This window comes from Aphelocoma coerulescens, chromosome 12 (genome assembly GCF_041296385.1).
Source record: "Aphelocoma coerulescens isolate FSJ_1873_10779 chromosome 12, UR_Acoe_1.0, whole genome shotgun sequence".
NCBI classification, from domain to species: Eukaryota; Metazoa; Chordata; class Aves; order Passeriformes; family Corvidae; genus Aphelocoma; species Aphelocoma coerulescens.
The window spans coordinates 9,693,356-9,717,814 of record NC_091026.1 but is presented as its reverse complement, the minus strand read 5'-3'; the positions used below and the strand labels follow the sequence as shown (position 1 = coordinate 9,717,814).

The 24,459-nt window shown below is 47.8% G+C and overlaps 1 protein-coding gene across 2 annotated transcripts; it reads left to right on the top strand.

Moving 5' to 3' along the window:
* The first annotated feature begins 6 nt into the window (after positions 1 to 6).
* Positions 7 to 19,988, top strand: RAB7A (RAB7A, member RAS oncogene family). 2 transcript variants are annotated; one of them, XM_069027392.1, is made up of 6 exons: positions 7 to 97; positions 15,960 to 16,020; positions 17,106 to 17,232; positions 18,033 to 18,251; positions 18,760 to 18,888; positions 19,036 to 19,988. In XM_069027392.1, exons 2-6 carry the CDS (start codon positions 15,968 to 15,970, stop codon positions 19,129 to 19,131), a joined length of 624 nt encoding a protein of 207 aa, XP_068883493.1. In that variant the 5' UTR covers positions 7 to 97; positions 15,960 to 15,967; the 3' UTR covers positions 19,132 to 19,988. The 2 variants fall into 2 exon arrangements, with proteins under 2 accessions (XP_068883493.1, XP_068883494.1); XM_069027393.1 differs by lacking the exons at positions 7 to 97; positions 15,960 to 16,020 and adding an exon at positions 16,629 to 16,774.
* Positions 19,989 to 24,459: the final 4,471 nt, after the last annotated feature.

Genomic DNA, 24,459 nt, shown 5'->3' with positions numbered 1-24,459 from the left:
AGGCGGAAGCGGGCGCGGGAGGCGGCGGGGCCCATTAAAGCCGACGAGGCGGGCGGGGGGCGCAGCGATCGGGGTCGGGCCGCGGCGGCAGCACCAGGTGAGCCCGGCGGCACCGCGGGGCCCGCGTGCTGCCGAGGGGGATGGGGGCGGCGGCGGCCTCGCCCCGGGTGAGGGGAGCCGCTTGTGGCCCCTCCCCGGCACCGGGGGGCCCGCGGCGGGGAGGCGGCGGGGGCGGCGCTGTCTCGGTGCTGTCTCGGTGCTCCCGGCCGGCTCCGCACCGGGGCCCGGCTCGTTTGCCCGCCCCGAGGCGGGCCCAGGCGGTCGCGCTGCCGGCGCCGAGCTCCCTGGAGCCGGGCCCGGCACTGCCCTCGGGACAATACAGGGGGGTCTCCCCGGGAAGGGGCTCCTCCCCAAGGGCCTTTCCCGGGATGCGCGTTTCGCCAGGCCTTTGTGGAGCCTCCTCTGCTGAAAGGCTCGCAGAGGCTCGAGCAATGCCTCCCAGGGAGGGAGCGCATTGTCTGTGGCGTGTGGAGCTGCTGTAGCTCCTCGCGAAGCCTGAAGAGGCTCCGGGGCAGCCGGTGGCCGAAGGAGGGCCGGGGCCGTGGCGGGGCGCTGGGTCGGGACGGTGAAGCGCTGCTCTGGGGGTCGGTGGGGATTGCTTTTAACGTGAACCGGCAGCCTCGGGAGCAATTAATCGGACCAAAGAGGCGGCCGAGGAGACTGGCAGTTATTGCGAAAGTAGCTGTTGGTGTGTGTAAAGCCTGAGTCAGTCCTAAGAAGTATTAGAGTGGATGTTAGAAGTGCTTTTGTCTGTAAGTGTATAATAAGGTAAATTAACTGATAGATGCATTATTAGTTTCCATATATAGATATGTAGACTAATAAATATGGAAATGCTTGATGGTTGTATTTAAGACAGTTGCACTCCCTGCAAATAGAGGGGTTATTTTAGTAGTAAAAAGGCGGTTTTAATCTGAAGTAGGATAGGTAACCTCACCATCAAAATGAGTATGTCTCACCTAGTAACTTCAAGCCTTTTGTTCTCAAAGCTGGAAATTTCAGCATTATCTCCTGGAAAACTAGAAGTGTTTGCTGATAAGCAGAGCCGTTGTGACCTGTGTATGAGGTTTTTATATGTAAACTGAGAACACATGACAGAACGAAGTCTTCCCAACTGTAAGCAAGCTGATCTTTGTTTGACACTTGCTAGCATGGAACCTTTAAAGTTTCCAGTACTTGTCACCGGCTGGCCTGGGCCTAACACTCTGTGTATCCATGTAGAAACTGGGGCTGTGGGAAGTGGAGAATTCTCTTTTTAGGGAAAAGGTACTTAAGTAGTTATGCCACGGTGTTTGGCTGGCTGTGACTTGAAGGCTGTGGTGGTACAGTGGTGTGTGAATAGAGGCTGCAGCCTGGCTGTGCTTCCAGTAGAACCAGGCTGCTGGAGTCAGTGTACCCTGCTCTCTCAGGAGCTGAATCTGAGGTTAAAGTGGGTGGAGTCATTTGAATATTCCTTGTTAAATAATCAAGGCTCCGTTGCTGTACTTACTCAGGAAGAACAAGTATACTTGTCTCTCCCCCTCCCCCTTGTGACTCCCAACAGCTGACTGAACACATGACTTGCCCTCCATGCACTAATGAGTGGACCCACCATGCCTGGCCTGAGTCCTCAGAATTAAAGCAGCTCTAATACTGTTAACTTTCAAGAGCTGCCTTTTTTCGTTTTGTGTTTCTTTGTTGGTTTTTTTTGGTTGGTTGGTTGGTTTGTTTGTTTGTTTTGGTTTTTTTTTCATTTTTTTCTTTGTACTGTTATATTAGTGCTCTACATCTGGTGTAGAAAAGCTGTTAGATGGGTTAATCTGACCCCTCTAAAAGGATAACTTCTGAAATCTGATAGCAGTTTCTTGTTCTCCCAATGTGCAGTGCAAAATATAACTGATAAGATGGAAAGGAGTAACTGTGTTAAACGTTCTTCTTCCCTGTGGTGTCATGCAGTGGTCCCTGTCCTCAAACTCAAATACCCTGATAATAATTCAGCACAGAATCACAGAATATTCCAAGTTGGAAGGGACACACAAGGATCATTGCAGTTCAATTCCTGGCCATGTACAGGACACCCCCAGCAATCCACCATGTGCCTGAGAGTGTTGCTCAAGTGCTCTTGAGCTCTGTCAGGTGTGGGGCCATGACCACTTCCCTGGGGAGCCTGTTCCAGTGCCCAGCCACCCTTTGGGTAAAGAACTTTTTCCCTATATCCAGCCTAAACCTGCTTCAACAAAGCTTCATGCTGTTCTCTTGGTCCTGTCACTGGTCACCAGAGTGAAGAGGTGGGGAACAGGACACCCTGAGTTGTACCTTCAGGGTGCCAAGTTAAGAATTTAAATAACTGTGTTGCAGAGTCTGCACCACAGGTATCTTGGCCCTCCTGCTAAAGCCAGGGAATCAGACTCTTTGAGTAGCACAGACATGTCACAACATTGATAAATCCTTAACTGAAGTGGAGAATGTTCAAGCTCTGCTCTGAAGTGACCTGGGGAAGATACAACTTTGCTTGGTTTGCTACTCAGAATGAAAGCTTGTGAGCAGGAGGGTTACCAGATTTATTTTCTGCAGCACCTTCTTAAAGCTCGTGTTTTAAGACAATTGTGTTGGAAGGTTGTGAGAATTACCTGTTGGAGTAAATCTCTGGCAAAGCTTGTCCTTGAGGAAACATGACAATTACAATCAAACCATCTGTGCAAAACTATAAATAGCTCTGTCTCTAACATGTATGGGATTTTGGTCTGACTTCTGTGTGAAAATGAGACTAGTTTATGCAGAACTTAACATTTGGCTGTAAACAAAATTGTCTGTGCTTGATTAGAGTGTGTTTTTAAATGCTGCATCATGAGAGAGGGTTTGCAGGTACCTGGCTTGAGAATAAGGGCTATAAATAGGGCACTTGGATGTTTGCATTCTCTGAAACTGGTAGATAATGTGGGTTCACAGGTGCTCACAGGCATGTCCCTGCCTTTAGAATACAGCAATTTTGTTAGTAACTGAAGTAAATTGAGCCTTTGTGAAACAAGTACAGAAACCTCACCTTGTATGTTACCAGTGTTTCCTTATGTCTTCTGGTCTTCTCCTTGGCTATGACCTGACCTGCTCTGAAGTCCCTGTTACCAAGGCCTGATGGACCTAAGATTCTCTTGCAGAGCAGTAGAGTAGTTTAAAGCTTGTTGCTTCCTTAGAAGAGAGTCCAGCTAAGACCTTACCTAAATGCTGAACTCGGTTGGGCACTAGCATGTGCTGCTTGTCTGACAGCAGTCTTGCATCCTTCAGATGCTGAAGTACTTCATTCTTGCACAGCATTGTCTTGATAATTGCAGTTTAATTGCCTGATGAGTTAGAGTTGAGTTGGCTTCCTTCTGCAGCTTCCTAAAACTATCTTTTGTAGTTGCTGTGTAACAGTCTGCCTTCAGATATAGCTGTGACTGGAGATTGTAGGGATAAAAGGGTCACTCTCTGCAGCATCAATCCAAACACGTGCTGTGCATCTCAAAATGGAATTAGGTATGGATAATTAATGGAATGACAATAGTTAATATACCGTGCTTAGCTCTGCAGTGAGGGGCTTGATTGAAGGTCCCATTTCTCTTTAAATGCACCTTGAATAAAGCTTGCAAATGAGCGCTCAAGGTCAGGAACTGCACATGTGCTGCTTAGAAATAGCAGGCGGTGAAGGGATACCCCTGTGTCACATGGTTCCCCTCTGGCTCCCGGCTTGTTGCTTTTGCTCTCTGTTGGTGGGGATGCAGCTCTCGAGCCCAGCGTGCTGCTGCATTTTGTGCTGGCGGAGATCTGCCTTGGTGATGTCATCGCTGCTGTGAGCGCTGCTCCTGCGAGGCTGCTCCTCCTCTCCAGTGCCAGCAACCAGCGCTCTGTCTGTGGGAGAGCTTTGTCAACACTGCTGTTGCTACCTCATGGTCAATGACCCTGGGGAGGGAAGCAAGCTCATCAAGGCCACTGGAGTGTGTTGATTTGCAGCTGATCTCAAATAGCCTTGACTTCTCTTACCAGGAAACCTGTTATTGGGGCCACGGCTGTCTTCACAGGGCAGTGAAGCTTCAGGAGGGGGTGCACTGCCTTTGAGATGGGATTGAAGTGTAAACCTATGACACAGATTTCTATCTGTATGATTTAAAGGCACTTGATATAGTGAGTGATTTGCTCTTTCTTCTGTATAACCACTTAAAATGCCAATTTAAGGTGACTAATTGTGTCTAACTGTACTTGCATGAGTTTCAAGCAGAAATTGTTAAATGAAATTGAGTAGATCCTCTTAATGTCCATTAAAAAACCCGGTATTTTTCTTGAGTCTGTCCTATGTACTGTAACTTCTGTCATTTGACAGACAAGGTGGACTAGTGAAGTGGTGAACAAAAGTGGAGGCCAGCAGCTGGAGCCAACCTGCCTGGAGTACCTGGACCTTGGTTACTGGGGCTACCAGTTTATCTAACAAGTCTGTGCTGAGCCCTTGAACTCTTTCCAGCTGGAAGCAGAATCCTCTTCAAAGTAACCTGCCTGGTGCTTGTCTCCCTCAAGTGGGCTGAGTCACTCGGCTCCCAGACATGGATAATGATATCTGGAGTCCAAACTGGCACAGTGGTGACAGTGTCTCAAGCATGAGCAGTGAGATGGTTTTAGCTGAAACATGCCTAAGCCTGAACCTTTCCCGCTGCCTAACAAGATGCCATTTGCCCACAGAGTTCTCTTAATCTCACCATGCAAGTGAGGTTTTTATTGGACCTTTGTGGCACTTCATCAAGAGAATAGGTGACATGGCGAAGTATTGATGCAGGATCTATGCAAGAGGTATGAGAGTATGAAGTATGAGTGTGAAACTGAGTATCCACAATAAGAATTCCTTGTTAGTCACTGACTCAGCTGTCATGGCAAGCTATGTGTTACACTCCCATCCTGGTACTGAAATACTTGTCCTTCCTGCTCTGCAAACCACATTAGCATAGTAAGAGGTATTGAGTGTGTGTAGGATCAAGGGTTCTGCTCACAGATCAAGGTGTAGTTCTTAGATTACAACCTGTCCCTAGAGAAAGCTTCCTCTCTAGAAGACTCTTTACTGAGAACAAGACCTCCTGGAAGGAGGAGTGAGGTTTTTGCCATTAGTGTTGGTCTGGTACTTCACTACATCTCCTAGTAGGAGCTCCCATCAGTATTTGTCCTGTCTCCTCTATCAAGCTTCTCATGCTGCAGGACACACAATATTCACTCTCAGATCTGAATATCAGGTGTAAGTTACAGGATCTGGCAGACCTCCTAAGGGCTGTCATTTGACTTGGTCAAAGTCTCCTTTCAGTCTCTTGTTTCCTGCCCAGCCTCTAGGAACTGTGGCAGCCAGGAGTGGATAAACAAGACTTGTTTACCACTGACAAGGTCTAAGATCTGTGCTTTGCTTACTACTGCAAAAGTTATCTATCTGTGTTTCTGAAACCGAAAGCATGACAGGAATGCGTGAAAACTTAGGAAGCTGTAGTCAAAACTAGAAATTAATCTGAGCACTTAAAAAATACTGTCAGATATGGTAAAAATCTAACAACTCAACTGTTTGTCAGTGGCCTGGCTAACTTGGAATATTTTGAATGGGGCAGCCTTATCTTCTGGACACACAGATTAAAACCCAGCTGCCTCTGGCACTGTGCTTGTTTTATAGAAAGCAGTAAGGGAATTGTCACTCAGGGTATGGCCTGATGTGAGAACTGTGCCGGGTTCTTGGTATTCATGTCAGGGTTGCTAAAACTGTTGGGTGGCTCCACTAGCTGGGTGGCTGTGTGCCAAAAGGCTGACAGACACTGCTGTATAAACTGGACTGTATGAGCACTATAGCTGTGTTCCAGTTAGTTTAAGATTTATTTTACTGATTGGAAAGCTGTCCACCAAAGAGGCCGTTGTGGTAGAGGCATCATGGAAGCTGGTGTGTGGTGTAGCTGCAGCACTTTGCGTAGGCAAGGCCCTTAGTCAAGACACATGGCTTGTTGCCTAGTGTCTCCCAGCAGCCAGCTATGTGCTCAACTCTCCTCCCACATCCTGAGATTGTCTCCCCCAGGGCAGAATAGGGGAAGTTGAGCTTGCTCTGATAAAGGGGGAGGGGTGTTAAAGCAAGCTTGTCTGTTCCTGTAGCAGTTTCATCCTTGGGGGAAATCTGCTGGGAACTACCTGAAGTCCTGTAGGATTTAACAGGGGAGCTGCTCCTTCCTGGAAGGTCAGGGCACAGCAATACTGATTCTTGAATGATGACATGATTTGAGCCTCCAAGAGAAGGGTAGCAGAAGATCTTGAGATGCTTGCTATCAGTCTGTTAGGGTATGTCTGCCCAGTCCTGGGAGAAGGATATTCTGTGGTGTAAGGGCCATTTAGCTGCAGGAGGAAAAGGTGGACTAAAACTTCATGACTGGAAACATCCAGCTTTCAGTGAAGCTTCTGGGTATGGCTTTCTTGCACAGCTGTCTTCCTATAGCTGAAGCCTTCTACTTCAGCAGCCCTGGCTTTCTTTCTGAGAATCCTGGTCTTGTTAGTGTGTGGCACTAGCTCCAAAAGGATCTTTCTGGACTCCTCTCCTGCCACAGCTGCAGTCTCCCATACCTGCTACCTGCTGGGAATCATCCTCAGGTTATCAAGGAGCAAAGTGATCCACCCAAAGTGGCTGCCCAGCATAGCTGGCTGTATCCCCAGGGACATTTTCTTCACTCCCTTCCCTCCATCCCTTTGGCTTAGGGTGCTTATCACCTGGAAGATCCTATATGTGCTCCTGTGATCTTAGGCTAAGCAGCAGCCTGGGCAAAGCAGCGTTCCTGTAGACAGCAAGAAATGTCCTCCAGACCTTTCCCACTGCTCCTAAGCACACTGTTGGTCTGATTGAACATGGAGAAACATCTGCCATGGTACTGTAAGCAAAGGCATTTTCATGCTTGTTTTGCTCCCACTTGCAAACCATGTAGTCAGATCAACATGATGCCTCCTCATGAGAAGGTGGCTGTTCTGATGTCTAAACCAGTAGAGATTAGAGATCAGTTTTTGGCACTGGAGGTGGGGTCTAGTCCTATGTAGTTTGGACTTTTCTAGCGTAGAGTCACAATTCATAATGGCAGCTTTACAGCCAAAAATCTTGTTCAGTTCCACAATTAGTATTTAAACTTTGTGCAGCATAGGACAACTCTGATCTGGAGAAATGCCAGGAGGTGTAACAGGGCTGTGAATCAGTGAGGCTTGGACTGAAGAGCTTGGCTTTGAGAACTTTGGCTTTGAGCGTGACTGATCATATGCATCAGTGCCTCTCAGAAATGCAGTGCTCTCCAAATCTCAGCCCTAGGGGAGCTACAGCTGGGCTGAGATCTCAGGCAGGGCAGACCCTTTCTCACATGCAAGTCCTGTGATTTCATTGCAGACATGGCTCCTACGAGTGGCATTGCTTCTGCCTTCCCTGTGTTGTCTGGACTCTGGCAAGCTGGATGTTGGCATGTCCTCTTCCAGTGAGTTCTGAGTCCTTGCCCACATCAGGGATGTGTGGTAGAGCCTTCAGCTGAGGATTGAGGGATGTCCTGAGGCAAGCTAAAACCTTACTACCACTGATAGGAGTGTCTTACCCAGCACTGTCTCTGGAGCTTCCTTGATCACACCAAGAATCTATTATGCTCAAAACTGTTCTAAAGCTTCTGTTTCCCAGCTGGGTTTTCTGCCTTTTCTCCAAGCTGCATGTTGCTTCATCATTCTCTTCCTTTAGCACAGAACTGTCTTAAGAGCATGTTACCCTTGAACAAGATGCAGCAGAATATTTGTGTAGGCCTGGTGTCAGCTCCATCTGGGAGCTACTTCAGACCATGTCAGCTGGCTTTTTGCACTTGCACTGGTTTGGTGCCCATGTTGAAGCAGACAGTGAACAGAACTTGCAGCCATGTTGCTGAGCTGGTGCTGGTTCCTGAGCTTTGCTCGGTTCTAGAGCAACTGCTCCAGCACTGGAGGCTGCAACTCCACCCTCAAAAGGAGGTGGAGACTTACTGCAGACAGCTGTAGTATAAAAAGCCAGTTCCTCTGGGATACTGAAACATGTTCTAAGGTTCTATTTTGATCTGAGCCATGTCAGTGTGCTAGCAGGCATCTAAAGCTCTAGGCTGTTCTTCAAGAAGGTGAAGCTTTTGGCATAGGGCTCTCAGATGGGGGTGGGATATACTGGACAGCATATTTACACCTGACAACTTGCTATATAATGTTTTACACAAGGTATCAAAAATTAATTTGTAGCTGAGGCTTCCAGCTCTGTGAACAGAGGTAATTTCTGCCTCACAGGGCTGTCTGGGAAGGGTACCAACTGGACAGCAGCCTGCTCTTGGTGGAGCTGCAGTAAGTAGCAGGCAGCTGAGCTGCTCCTCTTAAGGAGGGAATGAGGAGCTGTGCTTGAGCTTTTGGCTGGGTACCCGGAGGAGGGAATATATTGGTTAGAACAGCAACATAAACGTGTTGGGAAGAAGGAGGTGGAAATCAGTTTTGAGATGCTACTGATAGAACAGCAGCTAGAGTGTACCCTTCAGTGAAGCTGTCACAGGAATATCTTGCCAGCTGATTTTGGTGTGGGCTCTGCTTGAACTGACTGCTGCTCTGTGGTGCATCTGTGAGGCCTGAAGGCACCTCTTATTGTATGCACTGTAGGAGCCCATTGCCCTCACAAACAGCCTTTTTACAGACAGCAGTTCTTGCAAGTACTCAGCCTGAATGACAAGATGTTCCTGATTTCTATTTTAGACACAGCACGTGTCCCCACTAAGTGTGAGGCTTTCCTTGGTGGTATCTTCCAGTGAGCTGGAGAAGCTGAGCTCCTAGTAGTCCTGTCATGGGAGTGGAAGAGAGTTCTGTCCTGCTTGTGCAGCCTTTGTCAGTGCAAGATTCAACCTACTGTTTAACTTCCTATACTTGTGTAGTAGTCATCAATGTGAGGATGCTGGATACATGTTCTACCTGTAGAGCACCCAAGTTTGGTAAGGAAAATATGCAGGCTCTGTAGCAGACAAAAACATCAAAGGCAGACTTACTTCTAGCTTCTTCCTTGGAGGTAGCTTGGCATCTCTTAAGCCATGTTGATATGAAATTAATAGCCCCTTCTGATTGTCCTCTGGCTACTGCTGTGCTTTTGCCCAGCTGAAAAGATAGGACTTCTGTCCTCCTTGTGGGCTGTTGTGTCACTCTCAGGAGAATGCAAGTGGCACGTTAAAGGTTGGTATCTGTTGGTCTCAGATTAGTGTTGAACTGCTCAGGCAGTTACTTGTAGCTTTGTATTGGCTGGCATCGTGTTAGCAATGTCTGTGTGACTGGCTAGTGGGAACCAAGATGTTGTTGAATTGTAACTTTTAAAGCTTGTTCAGCCCAGTCTGGGGTTGGAGTTTGAGGCTTCAATACTAAGGGTGTCTGTACCACTTGGACATTTTGCAGCCAGAAACTGTGATTCTGGTCAACTAATTGCCATAACGGGCTATGCATTTCCTCAGGATGAGGCCTTGCTTTTTCAGAGTAGCTGAAAAATTGGAGCAAATTCATGTATCTACTCAAAGCTTTAGCTAAACCATGGCAAGGTACAGTGTGACCAGGGGCAAGTGGTATGTGCCAGGCTGTTTGGTGTGCTTTGCCCTCTAAAAACAGGATAAACATTCGGTGACCATCTCATTTCAGTGGCTGAAGATCTAAGACGACATAAGCCCTTGAGGGGCCAAACATGCTAGGGAACTTGCTACTTTTGAGAGGGAACTGGTTCAGTCTGACTGAGCTGGTCCTGAATCATATTTCCAGCTTCAGTTTCCTTGAAAAAATGCAGAACCCAGTGAAGGGGGAGGGAGGGAATAAAAATAGCTCTCTGTAGTACAGAGACATAATGGTCTGCAGCCTCCCCCATGCAAGAGAACACTTAGTAGAGGTGCTGTTTCTGTGTCAAAAGTGCACTTAACTGCATTTTGGGACACTTTTCCTGCATTTCAGGACAGAAGGTTCTTCCAGTACACAAGGGCGGCTCTTGTCTGGTCACTGTGCTGGGTGTGCTGCAGTATGTGGTAGCCCATAATGGAGACCTGATCTGTCCACATTAGCTTGTTCATGGTGGGTGTTTCTGCTAAAGGTCCTGTGGTATAGCGGGCTTATCTGCTCTGCTTATCAGCCACAGCACCCAGAACAGAGCTGCAGTGCTTCTGGTTCAATTACACCTTTTTGTGGGACACCTGCTTACTCTTGTGCTGTATGCTGGGACAGGGGAGCAGAACTAGGCATCCATAAGTGCCTCTCTGAGTTTAACTCTGCTCGATGCCTGCTGCCCTACCACTTTGTGCCTTGTTGGTGTGGTGTTAAATATTCCTGGCAGAGAGAGGACACAAGGCAAGAGGTGCTGTCCAACATCCTTATTTCAGTGCTAGCTGGTTTCTGGCAGAAGGTGCAGGTGGCAGGCTTGATAACTGTAGGAATAGGGAACTCCTGGTCAAACATTCCAGCCTCTATAGACATGTTAGGATTGTGACTCAAACTGTTCAATAGCAAAGCTGAAACAGTAAAGACTGCTCAGCAGCTTCAAAACTGGTATGGGTATGTTGCTGCTTAGGGAGCCGTGTCTTCCATGGAGGTGAGGTTCCCCTGAGGGCTGGATGCTTTCACACTAAAACTGTCCATGAGCAACTTAGAATGTTCCTTTTGTAAGGCTTGCTTCTGTTAAAGCATAGCTAATCTGAGGTCTGGTGAGCCATCAATGCAAGCTACTACTGTTCTTTGCTTGTACCAACCCAATTAATATTAAAATGCCTGCATTGTGACTTGACACATGTGAATGTCTCTAAGGAATTCTTAACCATCCATTTCTGCTTTGAGTTAAAGCAGCTGTCTTAATATAGCAAGGGAAAGGATAGTTGTACTCTGAAGCAACAATTAGAGAAACCTAATTAGACTTGGCATAGGCTTTATTTGCTCTTGCATTTGAGCTGTAGTGCTATGAAGCTTCATAGGATGGGTTTTGACTCTTTCAAATCAGCTAAGCCAGTAACATTTGCAGGTCAGGTGTTAGGGATTTTCCCTTGCTGCTCCCACAGGTAAGCCTTAAAGGTAATAACAGTATTGTGGGAGAGAGTGTGCTATACCAGCTTAATTTTCTGAGGGTCAGCATATTATTAATGGCTTGTTTGCTTAGAGGATAGGCATTAAAAATGGAGTGGAAGGACTCCTCTCCTGTTTTAGAGACAGCTGTGTCATTCCTTTGGCACCAGTTAAGCCAGGAGGAAGAATGATGCTGACTGGTCTCCTGGCTGATGTGGAGTGTCTGGTGGCTCCTGAGCAGGGCTGGCTGAGTGTGCTGCTGTAGGCTGTGTTCTGAGTAGTCATGCAGATGACCTCACTCCAAAAGATTTCATGCAGTGTGAAACAGAGCTGATGTCTTGAATCAAATCTTAACAAACAGGTTTTTCTTCATGATACCTCTGAAAAAGGAGGTGTTGATCAGAAGTGCTCCCAGAACTGACACAAGCCCCATGTGAGCTCTCACACTCACATCTGAAGGACGTGTGCCTCAACAGGGTGCTGCTCTGGAGTAATTGTGTCAAATACCAGAGAGCAAGACAAGCTGCATTATATAGTGCAAAATAGTCTTAGTGCTGAGTCAGTGGGACCGCAGTCTATCTCAAGTCAACCAGTTTCTACGTGACTTGAAGATGTGTTTCCTTGTTGTACTAAGCAAGGAATAACTCTGAAGTGTTCATCTGTTTATACCTGCAGTGAGAAGATTATTAACAGTGCTTTGCCCATCAACTGGCTGGGCTTCAAAGCAGCATCAGTCAGGGCTGGTAGAACATGGGTGTGAGTCTGGTCAGTGTCCACTGCTGGTCCCTGGCAGGGCTGGAGTTCCTCACTGTCTCATGGCCCATACCAAATATGAAGCTGTGGCAGCTCCTCCTGTGCTGTGGCTCACATCCGTTGCCTCACCTGGGATGGAAGCTGAGTGTCTCACCTGACTGGTGCTGATGGGGCAGTGACAGCCCTTCACACTGCTGGGTAGCCTGTCAGCTATGACAAGAAGGCAGTGTCAGCTCTGACTCAGCCTGGCTTCCTATGTCTGCAGGTGGCTGCTCAGCTGAGTTACTTCCAAGGTAATGAATCTTGACGGAGCAGTTTTCCCTCCCCTCGTAGTGGGACTTCAGGCTATGTTGAACTTGGGAGATAAGCATCCAGTGTGATTTAGTGTTGCAATTTAGGGCTCTGCAAATCCCTCCCTAAGCATGAGAACTAATGCCAGCTTGTCCAAAGCTGCTTCAAATACCAGGAGGCAGTGAGCTGCAGCAGCAAGTGATACTGGAAACACTCTGAGGAAAATAGAAGCAGTTCCCAGAAGCATGCTGAGTTTTGGCACAGCCACTTCTGGGTGAGTTGTTTTCCTCTGTCCTGAGGAAATCAGGTGACTTGCACTGGACCTGAACCTATGCAGATGTTTTTCATGACAGTTCAGTGTACACAGCTGTCTTTAAGATGTTTTAAAGCTCTGTGCACTTGCTTCTTGCTCCATCTGGGCTGCTTGTGCTGCGAAAGTCTCTGGCTTGGTTGGCAAAAGTGTCACTTGTTACGTGCTTTGCAAATACAGGAGATGCAGACTGCTTGAAGGAGCTTCTGTGGCCTGTTCTCCCCATGGCTATAGGAGAGACAAGCTATGGTGTGTGGATCTTGGCAAGAGGAGAAGCAGAACTAAATGTTGGTGGTTTTGACAGCTTTCAGCTGGTTCTATCTCAGTGAGCATAGCTGGGCTGCCAGTTGGATCAGTGAACAATGCAGTCCACTGGAAAAAGAGAGGTGTTTACACTTGGAGAAACTGTCCTGCACATGCTCTCTGGCATCTGCTAACACCCATCTAAGGGTAGCATGAGCCCTGTTGGTGACCTGTCACTGCTGCTCACACCACAGCCCCTGGCTGTTATCTCCTCAGCACTGAGTCCTGTTTAGATGCATCTCAAGGATCTCATAAGTTTGTAGAGGAAAAAACCCAGAAGGGCCAAAGATCAACTAGCACTTATCTGGCTTCTGCTGTAAAAGACAATAAAAAGTGTTTTTATACATTAGGGACAAAAGGAGAGCTAAGGGGAATCCACATCCTTTATTGGATGTGGAGGGAAACATAGTGACAAAGGATGAGGAAAAGGTCTGCTACGTCACTTCGACACAAACTCAAGACTCTGTGGGTGGATGCTGAGGGAGCTGGCAGAAGTGCTTCCTGAGCCCCTTTCAATCCAGCAGTCGTGCCTCACTAGGGAGGTCCCAGTGGACTTGAAGTTAGCAAATGAAATGTCCATCTACAAGAAGGGTCAGCAGGAGGATCTGTGGAAGGCCTGTTAGTCTGACCTTGGTGCCAGAGAAGGTTATAGAGCAGACACCTTGAGTGCCATCATGCAACATATACAGGACAGCCCATGTACAGGGCATCAGGCCCAGTGAGCATGGGTTTAGGAAAGGCAGGTCCTGCTTGACCAACCTTGTCCCCTACAACAAAGTGCCCTGCTTAGTGTATCAGTGAAAGGCTGTGGATGTGGTCTGTCTGGATTTTAGTAAAGCCTTTGCCACTGTTTCCCGCAGCATGCTCCAGGAGAAGCTGGCTGCTCATGGCTTGGACAGGTGTGCTGTTTGCTGGGTAAAAAGCTGGCTGGATGACTGGGCCCAGAGAATGGTGGGGCATGGAGCTACATCCAGCTGGCAGCTGGTCACCAGTGGTGTTCCCCTGGGATCAGTACTAGGGCCAGTCTTGTTTAATGTCTCTATCAGTGCTCTGGGTGAGGGGATTGAGGGCACCCTCAGTCAGTTTGCAGGTGAAACCAGGTTGGGTGCGAGCACTGATCTGCTGGAGGGTAGGAGGGCTCTGCAGAGGGATCTGGGTGGGCTGGATCAGTGGGCCAAGGCCGGTGGTGTGAGGTTCAACAAGGTAAAGGCAGATCCTGCCTTTGGGTCACACCAACCCCCTGCATCTCCAGGCTGGTGCCAGAATGGCTGGAAAGCTGCCTGGCAGGAAGAGATCTGGGGGTGCTGGTTGACAGCAGCTGAATGTGTGCCCAGGTGGCCAAGAAGCCCAGTGGCATCCTGGCTGTATCAGCAATAGTGTGGCCAGCAGGACCAGGGCAGTGACTGTTCCCCTGTACTGGGCACTGATGATGCCACAGCTCAAATCCTGGGTTCAGTTTTGGGCCCCTCACTCCACAAAAGACACTGAGGTGCTGGAGTGTGTCCAGAGAAGGGCAACAGAGCTGGGGAAGGGGCTGGAGCACAAGTCTCCTTGGGAGCAGCTGGGGGTGTTTAGCCTGGAGAAAAGGAGGCTCAGGGGGGACCTTATGGCTCTACAACACCTGAAAGGAGATTGTAGCCAGGTGAGGGTTGGGCTCTTCTCCCAGGTAACAAGTAACAGCACAAGAGGAAACAGCCTTATGTTGGACCTGGGAAGGTTTAGATTGGATATTAAGGAAAATTTCTTCACCAAAAGCATTGTCAAACACTGGAACGGGTGGTCTAGGTCAGTGGTGGAATCCCCATTCCTGGAAGTGCTTAAAAGCCACGCAGTTGTGGCACTGAGGAACATGGGTTAGTCGTGGCTTGGCAGTGCTGGGTTAATGGTTGGACCCATTGGATGATCCTAGAGGCCTTTTCCAACCCTGTGACTGTGAGCTGGGTGCTGTCCAGCAAGGTGTAGCTGTAGGTGCATCACTACTACAGTGGCTGCAGAGGTGCTCCTTCAGCTTCTGCAGCATTCACTGACAGCAAAGGCTAAAGCACTTCATGTCTTCAAACCCTCAAAGCTTGAGATTAAGACCTTTTGGAACTGGACTGCATCTAGTAAGAGGGCTTTTACAGCTTGGAGCCTCCTGTAGTAGTGGGGTGAAGTGGGTGCAGTTATCTAGCACCTTAGGCTGTTGTGTATCCCAGGAAGCACATAGGATCAAGCTGCTTGGAAGATATAAATCCCTGTTGTAGAAGCAAAGGCCTCCTTAGCTGTGAAAATCAGGAATAGCTCCTGAAGAGTAGGAGTTGTGTGCGGCAATGAATGTGGTGTAGCAAGATGGGAATTTTAGGATAAGCAAGTCCATAAATAAGGGTTTAATACCAAAGCCTGTTTTCAAGGACCTTCAAAGTCAAGTAGCACAGCTATAACTCATCATCTAACAGAGTAGATGACCATCAGTAGGCTGAATGTTGAGGTTTGTCACTGTAACCTTATTACACCAAAGCTGAGGTGGCAGTAGTCAGCCTCCTGTGCCCTCAGAGAAGCCACAGAGTCTGGTAGCAGTTTGCTTTGTAAGCCAGCTGCCCTGTGTGGCTGTTGCAGCTGCTTCAACCACAGCACATCCTTAGGATTCAGTACTTTCACAAAGCACAGCTGCTAGAGAAAGCTACCACTTATCCAAGCTCATGATTGAGGAAATGTTTCTCTTTTTTTTTTTTTTTCCTTATATTTTGCTGGGAAACTACTGAACAGCACAAAAAAGCTTGTGTGGTATTAGATACTTGCCTGCTTACCTCTCACTTTGTGGCATGTGTAAGAATTATTAGCCTGTGTTGGGAGCTGGTATGATTTACTGCACTGCCTCAAGTCAAGGGAGATGGCCTGTGCCAGTGTATCTACCAAAAGGCCTGGAAATAGGATTCAGAAGGGTCTTGGTAAAGGACAGGCACTCAGCTCATCTCCCTCTTGGTATTAAATTGCCACTACTGGTCTGACATGGCCCAGCCTGTACAGTGGGCAGACACCTGGTTAGTGCTGAGTGTAGCCTTGAATTGGAGTCTGGTTTCAGGAGTGCTGGGCCCTGCCTGTTGCTGGCTCCTTGCTGGGAGTCAGGTTTCTCAGACTCTAAACTTGCTGCTTGCTTTCTTGAGGAATGACATAACTAATGGTTTGGGATGGGATTGTTCTTCCTTTCTAGTGTGAAAGATGACGTCTAGGAAGAAAGTGTTACTGAAAGTCATCATCCTTGGAGACTCTGGGTAAGTGGAAGAGCCTTTAAGATGCTAATCTGTATCTGCTTAGAGCAGTGCTCTTGACTAGTGGGAGCCTGGGTGCACTGTAAGAAATCAGCAGTGCTGGGAGGAGAGATTTTACAGCCCCTGATAGCTGTGTTACCTCACAGGTCTAAGAACTCTTCGCTGCCCTCTGTCCTGAATGTGTCCCTGTAGTCTAGTGTCTTGAAGTCCTGCCACAAAATTAAATGGGGAAAGTATGGTGGGCAGACCACTGGAGTAGCAGAATTAAATAGCTTTCTGCAAGGAGGACATGTGCTGTTGGAATGCGTGTTTCACTTTAAAAAAAATTTAAAAAACCACAAAAAACCACTAGTAAGCATTCTTAGGTGACTTCTTAAAACTCTGTCAGAGACATAGTCTGTACCAAGCCATCTGCTTTGCTTCTCTGGGCTGGCTGGAGCCTGCCCCTTGCAGTGAAAGGCTTTGCTCTGTGCTCTCAGCAAGGAGTCTGCTCTGCTGTCACAGGTTACTTGCTGTGCAGGCTGTAACCTGATTCCCATGACATAAGGCTTATTTATACCACTGTCCCCAGCAAGCTGTTGTTCAGGGAGTGTTTCTCAGCCACACAGAGGGCATGTGAGCCTCTAAGCTTGCTCTCTGGGGAGGATCTCCACCTCTGGGTGCCTAGAAGATGTGTCTGTGAGCTGTTGCCATCTGAGATCGTCTGTTCTTCCACCTCCTCCTTCTGCAGAGGCTGAAGATTACTTCTTTGTGATAGGTTTCTCTGAAGCATTTCATCTTCCAAAATTGCCTTTATGGTCATAATGTCTGTTCCTTACCAAGGATCAGATTAGTGATGGGGAAGCAAGGTTTCTCAGGATGTAATCCTTTGTATCCTTGGGTAGCTAATGCTCCTACTCAGCTGGTGCCTCAACATCTCTTGGTGTGCAGGCCCTTTCTTGCAGAAGTGGGTGCTTCTTCCCTGGTTGAAAGGGCAGGAGGTTATGGAAAGAAAGTGAAGGGCACTGGAATGTTCTCTTCAGGGTGGTTAACTCAACCATTGTTGTAGAAACAGCCTACCAAGTCTTTCTTTTTGTGTTCCTGTGCAGGGTGGGAAAGACATCGCTCATGAACCAGTATGTGAACAAGAAATTCAGTAACCAGTACAAGGCTACGATAGGTGCAGACTTCCTGACAAAAGAGGTGATGGTGGATGACAGGCTAGTGACAATGCAGGTAAGGAGGGACTCTGCTCCCTGCTGCAAGGGGTGCCTTCACCCCACTTGTGTGGAAGCATCTGCCCTGCTGCAGCCCACAGTGGTGTAGGGGTCAGAGTACTGGGTGTCAATCTTGTTGACACTGAACTTCTGTTAGACATAAGTGCTTCTAGCCTTCTCTACAAATTTTTGCTTGGGCTGAACAAAGGAAGGCAAAGATTAATCTGGGCTCAGCCAAGAGCAGCTTTGCTAGGCCCTGTTTAAAAAGATGCATTTGGTACTGTCAGTAAACTAGATCTTTTAGAAACATTCACTTTCCTAGTGTTCAAGAACTGGAAAGGGCTGGGAAAGGACTCCCTAGGTCAACCACTTGTGTTGCCCCAAGTCCTATGGGTGTGGTGTTAACCTGGCAGCCTGCTTCTGTCTCTGGTATCTGAAGCTTTCATCTCTCCATGGTGAAACTGACTGCAAGGCAGCAAAAGCTGCAGTCATCAGAGTATTGTTTGGACTCTGTTGGTACCCAGGTGTGTCCAGGCACTTCAGGCAGGTCACCTGCTGACTCTAATACCCATGTCCTGCTTGCCCAGAACAAGGATATGTCCTTGGCTGGGGCTGAACATAAAAAGGGTCAACTATCTTTAGAAGGTGTTTCTGGCTCTTGATGCTTAGTGCCTACAGAAATTCCCAAGCCTTCAGGTGCTGCTATCTGCCTAGCTGGGGACTATCTATGCCTGGTGGGGAGTTTTGGAATTAATGCCCTAATTGCAGACTGACTGTGTCAGAGCAGAGCTGGCTTATCTGCCCTGTCTTTTGCTCCAGATATGGGATACAGCAGGCCAAGAACGGTTTCAGTCTCTGGGAGTTGCCTTCTACAGGGGAGCAGACTGCTGTGTGCTGGTGTTTGATGTCACGGCCCCCAACACATTCAAAACCCTAGACAGCTGGAGGGACGAGTTCCTCATTCAGGCCAGTCCAAGGGATCCTGAGAACTTTCCTTTTGTTGTGCTGGGAAACAAGATTGACCTAGAAAACAGACAAGTGAGTACTGGGACTTGGTAACCTCCTCTTGAGAAATTGCTGGAGTGGGAAACCTTGAGGAACATGGGAGGGTTATCTGAGAAATGGCAGTGGGAGGTGCCTGAGAGTGGCTCAGATGTTGTCTACCACCGAAGAAGGGTTTCTTGTGCCTGGAGAGGTCAGACCCCTGTGCACAGCATGCTCCTGCCCACTGGTGGAAGGATTGCAGCAGCTTCCTGGGGAAGTGCGGGCAGAGGAGCTGTTTCTCCTCCCCCAGATGTGCTGAGCAGGACCTATAAGGAGCAAGCCAGTGCTCTGTGCTTTCATCTCCCTGGGGCATGGTGCTCCTTGCCCTGGGGCTGGGTCTGTCTGGTGATGGGCAGTGGTCTCCTGTGTTCTGTATCAAGGCTGCAGCTTTGATGAGGTCAGAGCTGCTCAGGTTGGATATGAGGTGTCTTTGGCCTTGCCCTGAAAATAAAACCCCTCCCTGCATAGCAGAAGGTTGTGATGCTGCTCTCTTTCCACCCAGGTCACCACAAAACGGGCACAAGCCTGGTGCTACAGTAAAAACAACATCCCCTACTTTGAAACCAGTGCCAAGGAGGCCATTAATGTGGAACAAGCTTTCCAGACGATTGCACGAAATGCACTTAAACAGGTAGGGAGGGGGCCAGTGTGCAGCCCTGTGCTGGTGCTGTGGGCAGCCTGGGGCTCACCCCCAGCCTGCCCTAGCCAAGAGCAGCTCCTTGCATGCTGGGAACTGTCTGCAGAGCTGTGGCATTAACTCCTCCTTCTCTCCCACTAGGAAACCGAAGTGGAGCTTTACAATGAATTCCCCGAACCCATCAAACTAGACAAGACTGACCGAGCGAAGGCTTCTGCGGAGAGCTGCAGCTGCTGAGGGGAGAGGGAGGGGTTGAGCACAGTCCTTCACAAATGAATATCACACTTAGGCCTTCAAACACATAGCCCCTCTTCTGTGTTTAAAATGAAATTTAAAAAAAAAAAATTGCATCTCCAGCTGCCAAAATCCACCCATCTCCCATGAGCATCTGAGTCCTGCACTTCAGAGCTCGTGTCCCCACACCATCCACATCACACTTCATGGTAACAGACCTTTCTCTTAGTTTAAAATGGAAACTCTTATGTATGTTTGGAACTGAATCTAATTCCGGGTGTCCAATGGAGAGAAACTGTTTACAGGTAATCTGTGTAACAAGTTACATACATTTTTAACTGTCTCGTGTTTTCCCCTGTGAAGGCTGCAACTGGAAAGGCTGATTACCCATAGTTCATTGCAAGCTCAGCACTCAGTCTGACTAGGTTGAGTTTTGTATGTATCTCTGTTAATGCTTGTTACTTTTAACTAATCAGATCTTTTTACAGTATCCATGTATTATGTAATGCTTCTTTAGGAAAAATCTTATAGTACATGTTAATATATGCAACCAATTAAAAATGTATAAATTAGTGTAAAATTCCTGAATTACATGTTCAAGTACTGAAACACAGGTTGTGTAGAAAGTGAGGAGGACACTTGTGACCTGCAGTGTGCTAGCAACGCAGAGTCCAGATAGAGGCAGTATTCTGTACAGTAGAGATGAACCTATGTAAGCCTTCTTGTTTTGAGGCCAAAAAGGCTTCATCTTCTGGAAAAATCTGTCTGGCTTCCTTGTATCTAAATTCTCAGATTTGCATAACAGCATTGATATGCACACTGGATTATTGGATTTAAAATTAAATACGGCTATGAAATGACCTCATTTGTTCACCTCCCCTACTGCTTAACTCCTAACATCCTGGAGCGAGCGTGAGGAGCCGGAGCTGAGGTGTCCCTGTGGCTCTTTGTGCTGTGGAAGGAGCTCTTCTCCCACCTGGGGTGTGGTAGCTGTTTCTTGATGAATGACCTGGACTACAAATCTTCCCTTTCTTCTTACTGACTGCTAATCTGGATTTTTGGTATGGAAAAACTTGGCAATCTAGTCCCTTTCCTCTCTTCCTTTCTTCCTGGTATTTGTTCTTGCGTTTGTAGCTTGCTTAAATGGAGCCCTTCTACCTGTTTTCCAGAGGTCTACATTCTAGTACGTAGGGTGAGCTCTTATGTAAAGAGACAAACATGATGCCAATAAACTTAACAAGAACAAACCTTCTTGTTTATTCCTGTTTCTGACTCTCTTTTTTTCCTCCACTAACATGCTGTCTTTCCTCTGTTTAGTCACCATTCCAGCAAGCCAATGCCTGCTATAACTGAAGGACATTTGTGCTTCTTCCTCACTATAAAGTTTGTGTCTTCCAGATTGCTTTCTGAGAGTAGGGTGAGCTGGCCCTGCTTGCTTGGCTGGGGCACTGCTAGAGAGTTACCCCTCTGCTTCTCTGGAAGCTGCTTGCAGGGACAGGAATGGTGCTGGATCAGATCCCTCAGTGAGCACAGTCTTTTGGCCGTGCTCTGGGCATGTCCTGGACAGCCTTTGTTTTTTGGGACAGGCTCTTAAAGCTCTGGCTGCCCTCCCCTGGGAGGGGTTGTGTGAGAAGAACAGGCTCAGCCCTTCCTGCTTACCAGCAAGGCTGGCCTGTGGTTCGTTGGAGTGAGGTGAGGGGCCCTTCCTTGGTCCAGCCTAGTCAAAGTTAAGCCTGGAATTTCTAGATGCTGGGCATGACCCTCTGCTTGCACTGACCAAGGCTGAGCTGACAACTGTACCCAGAGGAAGGTGGAAAACAGAGTTTATAGAAATGAGGGCAGTTATTTCAAGAGCTTTCTAACAGGTCTTTGTGCTCCATATCCTATTTTATGGTGCTGTCCTATCACGCTTTCTCACTTGACTGCGCTTTTGCTGTCCACATCAATCTCAAATAACTGCACTCACAATGTGTCCTGGTGGGACCACTTTTCTATCTACATTCTTTTTGAAAGACTTAGACCTTCTGCTCATATCCATTTAAAGCATTGCTCTGCACTTGTTTTCTGTGGACACAGCTGTGGTGCAGGGAAAGCCAAGCTGGGGGAGGGGGGAACAATAACCCTGAAATTTTGGGAAAAGGGGATGGTCTGAACTTTGCAGCCTTCTGCCTGCTTTGGCCCTGGGTGGTGGAGCTGAGGCTGTAAGGGTTGTGGCTGAGCCCGCAAGAGACCCTGTGTTTAATGTCTTTCCAGTCAGATAAACTGGCAATAACCCAAGGCAGAGTGCTCCAGATGGGGTAGGACAGCTGTGGGGCTCCTTGCCACAGGATGTGATGGATGCTAAAGGGGAGGGGAGGTTTCCATTTGCCACCTACAGATCAGTGTTTTTACAGGTGGGAATACACACAAGTGTACAAAAACCAGTGCAGAAGGCAAGCAGTGTGGGAATTGGTGCCCTGCTGTTGCACTCAGGGGTGGTGGTGTCACAGATGGGGACTGGTGTTCTGCAGGAACCGCTGTGGTCTGGAGAAGCCAGCTGGACTGACTGTTGCTGCAGGGAACACACATGCTTAAAACCACTCCCTGCACCACTGGAGCCTCATGGCTTTTACTTCTCTGATGACCTCTGTTGCTGGTGCAATAAGGGGTGTAAGGGGGTCTTGCTGCTGAGCGAATCCCAGAGGAAAGCCAGCCCTGGAAGAGGCTGGGGCGTTCAGCTGGTTCATGGAGGCAGCTGAGCTCAGGCCTGGTTTTGCTCTTTGCCCAGGTCCTGGCAGGACAAGAGGGAAAGACCCGAAGAAGGAGCCTAGCTGGGCGAGGGGAGGGGGTCGGTTCCCGAGTCCACCGTACCGCAGTGTAACAGGAAAAGCTCCAGCCAGCTCAGGATTGGTGAAGGGGGTGAACCCGAGCGAGGTCGCGGCAGGGCAGGCGGGTGTGGGGCCTGGCGGCGGCGGCTGCTCCTCCCAGCAGGGCTGGAGCTGCTCGAAGGCAGCTGTGTCGTGCGAGGTGCAAATATGAGAGCTGCGGCATCACACAACCCCATCTGTGCTGCAGGGGCTGCGTGGGGGGAGCAGCGTCAAAGGAATTCCAGGCCGACCACCAGCGCTGGCACGTGGAGAGCGGCACGGAGACGCCACGCTGCGAAGCCCGGGGCACGAAAACTCCTGCACGCCTTGGCAGTGGCGCCTGGCTGGGCTTTGGGGCCGGACGCGTCCTGCACTGCAGCCTGCCCTGACCCCACAGCAGGAGCCCCCTGCCAGCCCCGGGCCCGCTGCCGCAGCCACCGCGGCGGGCTCGGTGCCAGCCCCGTCCCCGCGCACCCGGAGCCCCAAACGGCTGCTCCGCCACCAGCCCCGCTGCCCCAGGTGTGCAGGGACCCCCGCCCGCACAGAGCCGCGGGGAAATGGGCGATACAAACACAAAAACATGCTCGGGTTTCTGTAGGTACACCAAATGTTTTTAGGCAAACAAGGGCGTGTTTGCTGTTTACATCCTCAAGCACATTTACACCAGCAGGAATGTGTGTGTGTATTTATTCACCAGGACACATCTTCGGGGGAACAAATCGGCAGGGAACCAGGAGAGCACAAAGAAGCACAGGCACGGAGTTGTGCGTGTGTGAATTGCTGTGTTACACAGGCAAATCTCCCAAGGCTCAGAGACAGAGCACGAGTCAGTTACAGGTTTCTATTTATGAGACATACGTGGTTGCAGCCTTACCCATGTACACACATGAAGCATGAAGCATTTCTTTCTTCATATACATATATACACTCAGAGGAGGAGAAAAAATTATCTCACACATAGATCTGGCTACACCCATATATACTTTATTTTTTATATTTATATAAGAAAATCTAAATGTTAATTACATGGATATACACATATACAGAGGTGTGTATGCCCATGTATTAGTTACTGCCCCCATACATGGAGAGACAGAGATGATCACACACATTCAGACACGTTTTAAATTATCTTATACATATATGCTTGTATTTTTGTGGGTGTGGGGTTTTTTTCTCTTTGTCTACACACAGAGGTTTTTCTTACTATTTATACACTTCTCTGAGTGTATTTCATACATATTTAAATATTTTATATAGTTGTATATTATTTTTTTATTTCTGTCTGGTTTTTATATAAAAGGGTCATTTACATGCAGCTCTGTGTGTGTAGCTATTTTTATATTTCTTTGAGAAAGAGAGGAGGGGGAGGGAGAGAAAGAAAGTGAAAGAAAATACAGACACATAAATAAATATCTAAATGAATTGGATATAGAGGTGGATATGGGTATATTTGTGTTCGAGTTGGGAGGGGGAATGACTGGCTCCCTTGTACTTGTTCTTCATAAACACACATACATGCAGACAGAGAATATATGTCCAGATCAATACATGCACACACACACACTGTATATGCATCCCAGATACCATATATGAGGGCAGAAGAGAGGATGGGAGAGGCCAAAGCTTCACACACACACACAGATACCCCACATGCACTTTTACAGGGAGAGGGACGTGATGGGGATATTTTTTACCATGCTCTGTGTAGGTCTTTCTCTCCCTCTTGGGGGGAAAAGACGGGAAGAATGGCAGAAAATAGACACATGCACAATTAGTTACTCGTGTAATTAAATGTTTAAATAAAGTGTGTGTGGCTGGAGATCTGAGAAATGCTCTGTGTGGGAATAGTGCATGTATGTTTCATATATGTATATATGCACGTGTGTGTGTGTAGCAAGAGAAAGACTGAGCAGCTCACAATCTCACTGTACGTATATGTATATGTGCATGTGGGGAGAGAAAGGGCATTGTGTGCCTTTAGGGATACAGCGTGTGCATGTGAATAGCTCTAATTGTATATGTAATAATAGATAGAATATATTCATATGCATGTGGACATATAGCAAAAGATATTGTGTGCTGGTGTGAACACTTGGCGAGTGTATATTTATATTTATATTTATATTTAGATTTAGATTTAGATTTTTATATTTATATTTATATTCACACACATACATGCAGAGAGAGGTGAATGAAGAGGTCACTCTTTCTCCCCTCCATACACAGTATATATGCATATATGTGTGTGTATATTTATAGAAAGAGAGGAGTGTGTGTGTGAGAACAACTCTCTCTCTGTAGATGCATATGTACCTATGTGTGGGTATATATATATAAATATATATATTTCAGGTGAACTTGTATGCAAAGAGCTCTCATCCCTTTCTAAGCACATATCTATGTATATGCATGTGGTGAGAGAATTATGCACATTTCTGAACAGCTCACATGTTCTTGCTCTGTATATATATGTGTATATATA